The sequence below is a fragment of the Rhagoletis pomonella genome, unplaced genomic scaffold (genome assembly GCF_013731165.1).
Source record: "Rhagoletis pomonella isolate Grant_MI unplaced genomic scaffold, Rhpom_1.0 Rhpom_scaffold_00012, whole genome shotgun sequence".
Lineage (NCBI taxonomy): Eukaryota > Metazoa > Arthropoda > Insecta > Diptera > Tephritidae > Rhagoletis > Rhagoletis pomonella.
In genome coordinates, this window is record NW_023458566.1 from 1,641,335 (window position 1) to 1,655,112 (window position 13,778).

Genomic DNA, 13,778 nt, shown 5'->3' on the forward strand with positions numbered 1-13,778 from the left:
CCCATGATCTCCGCGGCAAATTTGCTTAGAATTACACGTAGGATCCTCCTATGCCATACGCGCATAGTAGTTAAGAAAAAATAACCCACCCTAATGTACATACTTACATATCTGTCTACCCAAATCGTATGTGTTTATAAAACTACATTTGTGCGAAATATCCTCATAATCTTTCTTTAACGACACCCCCCACCCCCCTGTAGGAAAAAAAATTGATTTCCGAATTCTGTTTCTTCATATCTACCTTGTAGCCAACTAACAAATTTACCAAGCAGTTAACAATGAAGGTGTAGGTAGATTCACCTTTTCCTAGGTTTATCGCCACAAACCGGATTTCTTTGAAAACTGCATTCTATAAGTAAATAAAATCGAAACTACTGAGCTAACTATCAACAGAACATTTGCGGGACTAGCTCCGTATTTTCTGCAGGGACAGGTGAACAAATGTTTGCTTAATCAGTTGATCATAAATGGGTTGTAAACTCGCCATTTTCCGGCTACTTGTCAAAATTTATGAAATGATTAAGTGCTTTAAGTGAATTTTATTGATATGACGTACGTACGAGTACATATGTCTAGCTCTTGGGTATATTTACAGTTAAAAATATATGTCTAATCAAAATGTTTCACAGTACGATTATAAATATTGCATTAATAATGGACATTTTCATATCCAAGGGCGGAAACAGGTAGCGGCAAGCTTGGCTTGGCGCGTTCGTGTGTACTTCTCTTAGCAAACCAGTAGATGGATAGAGGCGCATTTCCTATGGAAGGTCCGGACATTGCATAACCGTTGTTTCGTGTGATGGGTCGTCAAAATTTGGGGGACAATTAACCGTGGCTGTTTTGGATCTATTTTTAACCATATGGGTCTCAAGACTGTGCTCAATTTTATAGCGAGCGGACTAAGTCTCCACGCTTTCTGCCATAAATCAAGGCCTCATACGAGCTGGCCACATGCATTTCGCACAGGGCTGGTTCGCATTTCATATCCAGACGAACGATAAAAAGAAGAAGGAAGACTTTCTGGACTAAATAATTAAAAATTTTGTTCGTTCGTTACTAACGTAAAAATTATTGAATAAAAAGTGTTAAAGAAATGTTTATAAGGGCTTCCTTTTTCGAAAAGAATTGCCAGCTTCAAACAATTAGGTTCAAATTATTCAAAACGTGAAACGAATTATTACAATATGAAAACTTGAATAACTACTTGCTGAAGGGTTGCCACCTGTTTAAAAAGTCGAATTCAATTTAAACTAAGGAAAATATGTTATTGAAATATGGGTGCTAGGCGAAAGAGGTTTTTGGAGTTAGTTATTTGAAAAAAATTTTGAAGAGAGTTACCACCGGTTTGAATGTTCAAATTTAATTCAATTATACCCAAGTGATATGAAACCTTCAAGTATAGGTGTCAAACAAATGATTTTAAGAAATTTTTAGTTTGAACATTTAGCATATTTTTGAGGTTTTTGAAGAATGTTGCCAGCCGGCTTAAAATACTAAATGCAAATTATTTATTAAGTTAAATAACACTGGTCTACAAATTTCAACTTTTTTTCTGCGAATAAGACGGGACCTGGTGTTTCTGAACGGATTTTTCGTGCTGAACACGAATCTGGGGTCCAAAATGTCCCATCACGTCACGTTTTCGAGAAAAAAGGGGTTGAAACCCCTAAAAACAGCGTTTTTGGCCATTTTCGAAAAATTATAGAGCTGAACCCTGACGTGGTACAAATTTTGCATATATCAGAAATTAAAGGCTAAACCGTGCCCTTTCGAATGAGCCCTATGCCGAATTGATCGCGTGCACCCTTAAAGCAGGGGGTGTATTTGTGTTTAGGGGTGCAGGAAAAATTGATCACAGAAAGAATTTAATCTTAAACGATCATAGAAAATTAATAATGCCAAGGTTTTAACTATATTAAAAGTCGCTGATTACGAATCTGCAGTTAGATTTTAAAAATTTAAGATGACGGGTCGAATATGGTGGATATAAAAATTGGACTCCTAGACACAAATACACCCCCTGATCTAAGGGTGCATGCGATTAATTCGGCATAGGGCTCATTCGAAAGGGCACGATTTAGCCTTTAATTTCTGACATATACAAAGTTTGTAGCACGTCAGGGTTCAGCTCTACAATTTTTCAAAAATGGCCAAAAACGCTGTTTTTAGGGGTTTCAACCCCTTTTTTCTCGAAAACGTGACGTGATGGGAAGTTTTGGACCCCAGATTCGTGTTAAGCACGAAAAATCCGTTCGGAAACACCAGGTCCCGTCTTATTCGCAAAACCCTTGTAGACCAGTGTAATTTACTAAGACATGGGCATCAATCGAAATGCGCTTAAAAAGGCTTTTTTTCTGAACATTATTTAAGAGAGTTGCCATGATTTAAACAAATCAAATTCAAATTAATTCACCAGTTAATTGAAATAGGTATATATCACAATGTCAGATGAAAGAGATTTAAGAAAATTTTAGTTTAAAATTAGTTTTTTAGATGGTTGCCACCTGGTTTAAAAGTCGAATTTGCTAAATTTATACACAAGTGCCAAACGAAATAGTTTTAGACAACTTCAGTTTGAAAATAATTGTGTTTAGGGTTGCTACCTTTTCGAAAAGTAATATCTATCTAACTATGTACTTAGAGTATATGTATACGCATATGTACATGCATAACTTATTACATTAAGTGAGCAATTCTTGTATATATATAGGGTTCTCGGAAACGGCTCTAACGATTTTGATGAAATTTTGTACACAGATAATGTTTTGCATTTCAAAGTTATCTGAATGGGTATTATATCCGAGAAGACTCGTATAAGGTTGCCACCTATTCGAAAGTAGCTACAAATTAATTAAAACTTCATAATATGGTTACGAGATGGAAGGTATTTTAAAAATACCTAATTAAAAAATACTATTAATAGGGTTGCCACTTATTTTGAATCGCATATTTATTTAATTTTTTGTTTAGAAAAAAAGGTTAAATATTACTATTCATGGGTACCATGAGAAGGTTCTTAAACAATGCTTCCCTATATACAAAGTGTTATCCCTTAAGATAATAGTGTAAGGTTGCCACTTATTTTTGATTATACACAATTTATTTTAAACTTCGCAATATGGTTATCAAATGAAAGGTATTGTTGAGAACTTTGGGCCGAAACTATTTTCGATCAGGGTTGCCACGCTGCTATATAATTAAAATTTTTATTTTGTTAATTTCAATCAGCATTTTTTTTTTTGTATGTATACACAGTGCATATACGCTCAAGATACGTATTTCTAAGTAGGGTTGCCATCTAAATTTTAAGGTAAGAAATTTACTTAATAGATATCGAAATCCAAATATTTTTTTTATTTCCAAAATATTTTTTTAAGCTATCTAAATGGCCAGTATGACCAGATACCCAAACCTTGAAAACTTTAAAAAGTATATGCAAAGCTTGGTCAACCTGGTACTGTATATATAATAAGCGAAGGCATGTTTTACAAAGATCATCAGTGCTGCACCGTTATTTTGAATTTGAAAAATTACATATCAAATGTAAGGTACAACTTTTTTTTAAGCGGTATAGGGTGATTTGAAACTAGATGAAATGAAAAATGGGCACTATGGACCTCTCTTCGTTCAGAAATGGTGGATTTAGATGAAACATTTGTTAGGTTTTTGTAATAGGGTTGCCACCTTTTTAATTGATCCGTAGCTGCGCTAAGCGCAAATTATGTAACGCTCAATCGATTCTCAAAACAACGCCAGTCATAAAAGTGTAAAAATAGATTTACTTACAATAATTATATTCGTACTAAAATTTATTTACTATAAACACATCCAAAGTATTTTTTTGTTCTACAAAAAAATATATTTCCTATAAGTAATTGGTGGCGAATATCGTACTCTTTGCCGTAACGGCCATGTTGAAGAATATGACGTACGTCCAACCCGAAAAGAATGTTTTTCTTGAGGTGCCGTGAATTCTGTTATCTCCTCTGTACTATCTTCCCAATCTTCAGCCTCCTCTGTTGTATCCTCATTGAAATATTGATATTTGCTATGATTCTTTTCATAGTCTTTTATTATTTTGTTAAACACTAGCATATTTGATGATTCATCCCACTGTTCGATGCCCGTCTCATCACTAATCCAATCCAGATATGAAGCAACTTTTGTAAATGCAGCTGGATAACCGAGATTACAGCCATGTATGCTACCGAATGATGTAAGTCCGATGAGTATACGCTTTTTCGTGTGTTTGCGACGTATAACGAGAGGGCCACCCGAATCGCCATTGCAAGTGGAACGCGCATATTTGCCACTTGTACAAATATTCGTACTACGATAGGAGAGTGGATAACTGCGTTTGCAGGTATAGCCGTCAACGACGCGTAGTTTCACATAACGCAACACATTGCTAATGGCATGTGCACCCACTGCGTAACGACCCCAGCCCGAGGCGATAGCCAATTTATTTGTAAATTCTCGATATTCATAGCTCCGTCGTGGTAGCGGAATCGGGCGTATGCGATCTGCAAAAGTTAAATAAAAATAACATTAGATACATACATAGATACATTCAAGTTGCATTAGTTTAGAATTCTGCAAACGAAGAATGCAGGGCTCCCCAAGCAGTTTAGTTTTTAAAAGCTCTTCACTTTAAAAGCTATATCAGAAACGCTTTGAAAGTCCTAACGCTCAAGAAGGGATAGAAAGCTATTATTTCTATAGCACTACGAAAAGAAAGTGTCCAGTGATTGTCGTTCTGTTATTTGGTTTAGTTTAGAAATCTCAAAGTTCGCTATAAAGGAAGGTGGGTGGGGGTTAGCTGACCCATCAGGGGTGGGGTACATAGGTACAATCTACATTCCAAGGGGATTAAGAAGGTGCAACTTTTAACTCACAAGACTAAACAAGATAGTAACAGACGTTGAACTCTGTGTTCACACCACCTCCCTATGCAATAGTTTACAGTAGTACCGGGCGGTGATACGGTACAGGACGGTAGGAGGTTTAGTGCTATTAAAGTTCCACACTGACGGGGTTAAGGCTTTCGATGCTTCCTCCTGTGAAAAGCAAGGGTGAATGGAAGAGTGCCAGCCTTTCGTAGTGAGTCCGGTCAATGCCTTCAACTATGTGTCGAATTTAGGCGGTAGAGTTCGAGCAGGTGTGTTCTGTCAGAAATTCTCCGCAAACCGCAATTAAAAAGGCAGTCGACTGACTACATACCGATTATAGGTAAACATCTATTCTGATGAATTTGTCGCAATCAAGGCACTATGTTTATTTATGATATGTTTTAAACTTTTCGCTGATTGCCTGACCCCTTTCGCGATCGCTCAGATCACTACCTAATCAAGCTAATTTGTGTACCAGGACACAATGACATTTCAGGAAACTGCATGGCTGATAAGACCATCCCTCCGGGCATAGAGGTGAACGGAGTTCCTGTCGCAACCTTTGGGCTACTCCTGGTTAGATGGGATTGTAGTTGCTTTTCTCTCACAGGGAGAGAGAAACACAACAACAACCACATGAAAGGAAACGTTCAGAACCAGACCGATCAATCCGCCTTAAAGCACTGCACCACGAGTTCAAATACTTCTACATATTTATTTGAAAGAAAATTTATGATTACCTAAAACTTTTGGAAAGCCCTTCAATCTCTTATGCATTTTAAATACAAATATACTTACCGTTCAAATGAATTGGTATGGGTAAACGCACCAAAGCGATATCATTCTTGAGTCGGCGAGGATTCCACGTTGGATATATAATGAAGTTGTTGCGCTTCACCATAATGCGCACCTGACCTACTTCATTGGCGTTTTTAATCTCATGAGCACCCAGAAATACCAAAGCGCGCTTCGCCCTACAAGAAGACATATAATTACATACATATGTATGTATCGATAAATTAGCAACACACACTGGTAAGCTGGGATGCCTCAACAAAAAAAGTTTCTGTGTTTCGTGGCAACTCATAGACTTTGGTCTATTTTATGGTTGCTATTAAAATATTTGGCTTCATTCAGAATTTTTAGTAAGCTGCATTTAATTGAAACTATCCCTAAATTGTTAATATTTTATTAAAACAAAAAAAATAATGCCATACTGCGTTAGCGCTGAGAGAAGCTCCTCTGGTGGTTGAAGGAGTTTTCTGATTTGAGAACATTTTAATAGACTGAGGACTTTATAAAGCTGGATTGGGTAACCGCACGTCTGAAATAAAAAAAGCGAAGAGGATTTTATGGAGAATCTTCTGCGAATTGGTAGAAGGGTTCATGGATTCTCGAGATGTAGACGCACTATTGAGCTTCTTTTAGCTATCGATGATGCGAAATAGGAATATGGTCTACTAGCAGTGCCTATTTTCCTTGTAATCCTTCTCCAAGAGCAGCCGCCATCGCAGCTAGGTACGAGAGTTTCACAAACTTCCCTAACTTGCTGAATAATCGTCGCTTGCCATGGGCTCCAGGACTGGACGCCTTCATACCTGCAAAGCTGCCAGGGACTATGAAAGGCTCGTGTGGTCGGATGGTTTTTATGTACACAAATTATGGGAGGATTGGGTATATCGCAAGGGCTTAGAGCTTCGTAAGGATGGCGTTTATACCGAAGGTCGGAAAGAGCTGCCAGCGGCTTCTAGTAACACAGAGCAGGTGTTATTAAGAAGGAAGCACAAAATTCGCAACGGAAATCTTCCACCGATTGTGGATGTTTGCCTGCAGCTTGCTGATAGTGTCAAGTACTTGGGCCCGACCTTAGATATGAAGCTTGCATGGAAATTTATCATTGAAGATTGAGTAAGAAAGGCATCAGTTGCTACTGTAGTGGCTTCGGACAAATTTTTCTCCACACACATTCCCTTCAGGGGATGATTGTGCGGGCCAAGGCGGCTGTAGGGTTTGAAGCGAGCAGTGAACTAGTTCATACTTGGTCAAAGTTTGCTGGACTCAATGAGCTACTCTGGTAGCCAAGCGGAAATTAGGATGCTGAGTTCACTTATGGCTGACGAGAAAGGCTACCCTTGAACGATATCAAAATGACCAAAGCATATGTAGCGGCACGGACTACCTTTGTTTCTCTGTTGGGCAGTTGGGCTTCATTTAAGCTCAGCGAATGTTCGGCGAAAACTAGGACATGCGTAGTAGCAAGGTCCTTTTTGTAAAGTCACGCCTCTCGCTTTTGGTGGGACCTCTGACAGATCATTGTCTAATCGGGGCACACACGGTGAGCGTAAAAATTTTATTCTTACTACTGTATGACTTTCTTTTAGGCAGCTAAGATTGAGATTAAAATATCTTTCCGCGCACTTTTTGATAAATCATACCTTGAACATTTTCCACCGTTTTTATTTACTGCAAAAAGTTGTCTTTTTGTTGTGACCAATTGGTGGAATAGACCAAAGTTTATGACCAGCTTGGGAAAATAAACTGAACTTTGTTTCTGGCAAGGAGTGTAAGGCATCATAGTATCCCAACTTCTAGGTACTCACATGTCAACACAATGTGCCGCCGTTAAAATATACTCATCCGAGATCAACGCGCCACCACACCAGTATAGACCCTTCGGTCGTTGCAACAATAAACCCACTTGATAGGGAAAGGCATGCCGTTGTGCAACACTACCGCCAAAAATTCGATCCATTGCTTGTATGTCACTGGAGGGCAAGTCGTCTTCCACATGCTCCGCTTCCATGCTCATAAACATTTGATCACCAGAATATTCGTCGAAGCGCAGCAGATGCATCGGTTTCACTTGGCGCCAATTGGCCGCAGCTAAACGCTCCACCAGGTATGTTAGTATTAGCATTTGAAACGCTGTTGAAGCGCGTTTATGTCGTAGCATCACTGTGTTATGTTTTTATATAATTTTTTTTTTTAATTTTATTATCTAAATTTAATTTTTTTATGTATTTAACTTCGAGGCGAAAGGTGCTTGCGGTGCCACCTCGTTATCGTTTGGCTTTCTTTATTATCGTATGACGTAAAACAAAATTTCTTATAATTGTTGTTGTTGTAGCATTTTACACACTTCAATGATTTTAATGCAACTTTTAACCGACATTGCCGAAATACTTATTTAATTCGAACATTTCCTTCCATCTGCCCTATGAACTTTTATTAGTTGCTTGCAACATTTAGACACTTTAACATACATACAGATGTATGCCTGCGTGTGTTTATTTGCTATTTTATAGCAGTATTAGCTGCTAAATCGGCCACTTAACTGTTTTGAAACTCCACGACCCGCTACTGCGCATGCGCGCATTACAACTGAGCAGCGCACGCTCTGCGCCAGTTACTTTTATAAACTCTGTAACGAAATACTACTCACTTAGTTTCGAAAATAGACAAATTATGGAATTATATCTCATTACGGATTCACTATAAGTGGCAAGATGTAAATAAATATAAACAATCTCTTCCCCTACATTGTTCGCCTTGACTATTGAAGTCCATGCCACACTTCTCATTTGTACGGAGCCAGTGAGCTACATACACCTATTTAGTGAGAGCAACTTTTCCATTTCATTAGTTCGACATTTTCGCTTGATGAATGAATGACTAGCTTGCTGCAGTGTGTTGGGTGGTGTTGCGCTGACGTTGGGCTGGCGTTAAGCGGCTTGTCAAAATGTCGAAAATTGCGTCACTGTGTCTGCGGTGGCAAATTTTTTGCCACAAATTGCATTTGTACATACATACAAACATTTTGGATGTGAATGTATGTATATACGTTCTTGCGGATTTTCACATCGGTGGCGGATTCACGGGTGCACAGAAAGGTCTGGATTCCCATTCGTGTTTAGATTAGTTTATAACGGCAGCTATAGTTAAGCATTCTAGCCAGGTAATCAAGTACCCGTAAGTGTAGAAAAATACATACATATGCACATAAATTCTCGAGAAATGGTCTAAGTCTTAAGACCTCGGAACTTAGTATTAACATGAAGCAAATTTCAAGTATGAACCTGACGAAAAAGTTTTGAACTATTGGAACTCTCATGAAAACTCACCGAAACGTTCTGGAAACGGGAACGAAAGTTTAAGGAACCTTCTCTGGAAGAACAATTTGGGAACTAAAGTCTCACGAATGTTCTGACAGAGAACGTAGAATGGAACTTCAGTACGAATTTTAAATCAACGAAATACTTAAGGCACGAACTTTTCTTGCACAGAAAATTTATAATTTTTCCATAAATGGACAGTTCACCCTAATGATAACCGATCTGGAAGTTGAAATGATCTATCATTCTTCTGGTTTACAATTAAAAATCGCAGACCCATTTCTCATTCTTAAGGTTAGGGTAGGTTGAAAACGTTAGCGTTACTCTCGAAGCGTTGCCGAAAGTTTCGATCTCTTTCTGTTCTTCTGAGAACGTTCCCGAACATTTTGTTCTCATTTTGTTCCCGTTCGAACTGTTTTCAATACTTTTGTACCCGTTTGCTGATACATTACATTTTGTTTCCGCGCAGAACTAAACCAAACCCGGAACGCGCTCTCGTCTCTGAAAGAGGAAACTTCTGAGTGGAAGATCAATCTATCTCGGCAGCTGGATCGAAAGCGCCCTATCTCGGGAAATAGCTCAACAACTCCTTACTTCAGGTTTTTTTTCCGTTTCTTCTTTTATGAGCCGGAACCTATAAAAGGAAGACCCTACTGTTTGTCGTCAATGCACTCAAAAACCGATTCGATTTTAATTCTTAGGAAGAAGAGCCCTGAGTGCCACTTAAGATGATTATGTTTACATTAAAATGTGTTCGTTGAAAAGGGATCAAAGCACACAGATTTAAACCGACAGATTTAAACGAACTGAGACCTTTGATCTACCTAAGTCCAAAGATGCTGGTTTCAATGCCATAGTGTGGTTTCTAGACGTCTGTGTACCAGTTTAGGGGACGCAGCTGGGAGCATTTCTCATAGCTAGTATCTTCTCATAATTCCGTTGATGTTGAATTGGATCACGAGCAGCTGAGCGCTGAGAATTTCTCTGTCCCAAAACCTGGCTTGAAAAAATTTAAGTTTTCTAACTTTTGCCAAATATTTCGATGCCTGAGGAACTTAGTTTTTGTTGGCACTTAGCAAATGCTCACTGAACTATGCAATTAATAAAAAAGAGCTTTCAATAACATTTATCTCATACATACTTACATAAATAGGTAGAATGTGGGCCCTTATAGGCGAAACACGTAACATTTTGCCGCAAATTGCGCACATGAGTTTTAACGGTTATTAAATTATGCATAATTATTAATGCATATGTATGTTTTGCATAATTAAAATTTAATTCAAAAATTATAACAATGTTTCACGCAAACAACAATGGAAAATGAAAGAAAATAATAATGTAACAATAAGCATAATTATATAAAAATAAAAGCGGAATTTCCATCTAAAAACATTTAACACCCTCGTCCGTTATACACATATATGTAAGTAGGCAACATTGACCGATATATATACATACATAGATACACACATATGTAAGTAGGCTACATTTTGTCTGTAATGCGGCCAAATATATGAATGAATAAACAGTCGAATGAGTTCACCTTTTTAGTACACGCAATTTCTAAGCTTATATGTGAATTTAAGAGGTAATTTTTCGACCTACATATGTACATACATACATAGATATGTATGCACCTACGCATAGTATAACTATGGTCGATAGCTCTGACTAAATTCGTAGTTCCTGGTTTTCAAACTCCTGCTGCTGCTTCCAATGGCATTTCCAGAGATCGAACGAAACGAAAATAATTGTTAATTGATTTTTATTTTTTCGATCACAAATACTGATAATTTTATGATTTTTATTTTTTCGCTTAGAGATAATAATCACTATCGAATTTTATTTTTCCACCTACAAAAAATGATTTAACTATAAAATTTAAAAGGTCATGCACACGTAACCAACTGAATTTTCGACCAGAAATTTTTGGGACTTATTCCTTTTATTAGGATGTCGCTACTACCTCTGAAAAGGATACGTCGAAAATCACGGTGGTATAGCTTTTGAACTCTTTGAATAATCAATACTCTTAAGTGCAAAAATAAAACTCAATAATAATCATTATCTTTGAGCGAAAAAATAAAAAATCATAAAATAATTATTATTTTTGAGCGAAAAATTAAAAATCGAGCAATAGTAATTTTCTTTGAGCGAAAGAAGATTAAAGATCTTTATTGGTTAAACTCGAAAAATAAAAATCATTATAAATTACAGTGGGACGTACGAACACAAATACGTCAGTATAGTTAAAACTGTTTTACGACGGTAAGAACTTACTGATTTTCGTGGTTAAAATTAAAAAAAAAATATTAATATAGGTATTCATGGAAACGCGTAAATGCCTCGTAACCGGGTAAACCCCGTAAATAAACCGGCTTTCCGTACCAAATTAAGCAAGTTTACGAGATTTACATGGTTACGAGGCATTAACGCATTTAGATGAATTGCCCTACTGATTGCTTTCCGTCACTGGTTATAATAAAATTTAAATAAATTTAAATTAATACATTTAATAATTTAAATTTGAGATATTGTTTTTAAAGTAATTGGCTTTCCAAAATTATCAGAAAGATGTTTTTTTTTTCTTTTTCCCTTAAAAAATTTTAATTGAAATATAAATTCTTAGTCACGTGGAAACCAATGGGAAAGAATGCTGTATTTTTATTTTGGTCAGCGCACCTGGCGTTGGACTTGCGAGGTCTATTTTTTGCCGAGCAATTGACATCGCCGTCGACGACGACAACCATAATAGGGCCGAGTGCTTTCCTTATTTAATTAGTTGATTTTTTTTTTAGCAGACACCTAGACTCCCTTCAATTCCCAATCCGACTCTGTAATGTACAATCGAATTCAAAATTGTACCACAATAACCTATTAGTAACGAAATTACTGGCTTAATTTACCAGCTGATTGCCCGTTGCCGGCATTGCAATTGCAAATAGCTCGATTGTTAAGTAATTGCAACGTCGTATCGTATGACAGAAGTGCAATCGATTATCTGAGCAACGATATACATACCTTGCAGACACATAAGGAGTTGACTGCGGCGAGTTGTAATGTTAAAAATGTTGCACACATATTGATCAATGAATTAAATGCAAAATTTTTTATGGTATTTAGACAGCGCACAAACATTTTTCCAAACATTTTCTTCGTTGTGTAAACTTCAAGGTTGCTACTAGTTATTAACGGGGCAGCACAAATTTACAAACACGAGATTTGAAGATCAACATTTTTATAGCTGCTCAAATTACATAATTTTTTTATGTACATACATACATACATACATATGACTTAAGCGAAAAGTTTGTTTGCGAGTGTATTCACAGACATTCGTACCGAGTGAGGTGATTTTCCACAAGTTTTTGGGCCCTTCCAAGTTACATACATACATATGTATGTATGTACATACACCTCTTTTAGGTTGTTTTCGAAGTTTGCTTTCCTTTTTTTTTAATGGTTTGGTTTTCTTCACTTACTGCATATTATTTACCTGGTTTGCGTTTAACATGTAAGGAAACCATAACACGCTTCACTAACTTCACATCGTATGCCAATTCCCATTTTTATGCCATTTCTTTTGGGTGGCAGTGAGGCGTTAGTTAGTTTCGCGCTTGTCAATACACATAGAAAATACCAATTTCATTTTTTTTTTTTAAATATTGCAGCTACTTATGTATTTATGCAAAATATTCAAATGGCATAGGCTTGTACTTTATTGTTATTAGATTTCCTGTTGTACATATGTGCATTAGGGTGGTCCAACAAAAAAATTTGTTACCAGCCACCCCCTCAGAATTGAAGAATTTCGAAAATATGGTGCCTCTTAGTATACCCGAGCGCACTAGTGCACAAGGGTATTATAACTTTGTTCAAATAACGGGTGTTTGTAACAGACTAAAGGAATAGAGTTAGATATGCATAGACAATTTTTTACATAAATGCTCAGAATGATAACCTCCTCCTTTTTTTTGAGGTCGGTTAAAAAGAGAAATCGATTAAGCGGTGACTGTCTGTCCGTCCGTCCGTCTGTGCGCACGATAATCCGAGTAAAAATTGAGATATCTTAACGAAATTAGTACTTTTTATCTTATCTTAAAAACCAACTAAATCACGTCACCAATCCCTCCCTTCCTCTGTCGCGTTTTCATATCACTGGAGTATGGAATTAGAAAATGATTGTGTCGCTTTTTCGTTACATGTTTGCATTTACACCTAACTCAGTGCAAATAATAGTTTTTGTATATAAGCAGGCCGATTCTGAACAGAAACTCCCTGGGAGTTTTCTCCTTTTCCCTTTCCTCCTATTATGAATACAAATTCCCTGAGGATTTTTTATATTAAATGGCTTAGTTGAGTTGTCAAAAAAGTGTTAAACACCTCTTGCGAAGTTCGAATTTTCTCCTCCCAAATTTTCTGGGAAAATGCTACTCCCTGAGAGTTAATTATTGGAGGATTTCTTTCTCGGGAGATACGTCCTTTTTAAATCATGATAACATAAGTTCTTTCGACTAGTTAGCACAATTATCCTAATTTCTATCTGATCGAATTCATACCAACCCAGAAGATAATTTAGGTAGACCTTTTTAAGTAACGCCATTCTAAGAGGCCTACCTAAGAAGGGCTGAAAAAAGTGCTTTCTTGCATGACATCTAGAAGGGCTTATCCATTTACCGTTTACGCGAATGCATAAATTTATATTATTTAGCATTACAAATGATTGTTTTTGTTATTTTTCTGGCCTTATAACAATTATATTCAACAA

General features: G+C 36.9%; 1 protein-coding gene across 1 annotated transcript; it reads right to left on the reverse strand.

Annotated features, from left to right (window-relative positions):
- Window positions 1–3,852: 3,852 nt before the first annotated feature.
- Window positions 3,853–7,848, reverse strand: LOC118747518 (chymotrypsin BI). Its single transcript, XM_036481569.1, has 3 exons — window positions 7,496–7,848; window positions 5,694–5,869; window positions 3,853–4,529 (listed from the first exon to the last, which is right to left on the reverse strand). Exons 1-3 carry the CDS (start codon window positions 7,846–7,848, stop codon window positions 3,853–3,855), a joined length of 1,206 nt encoding a protein of 401 aa, XP_036337462.1.
- Between the last annotated feature and the right edge of the window lie 5,930 nt (window positions 7,849–13,778).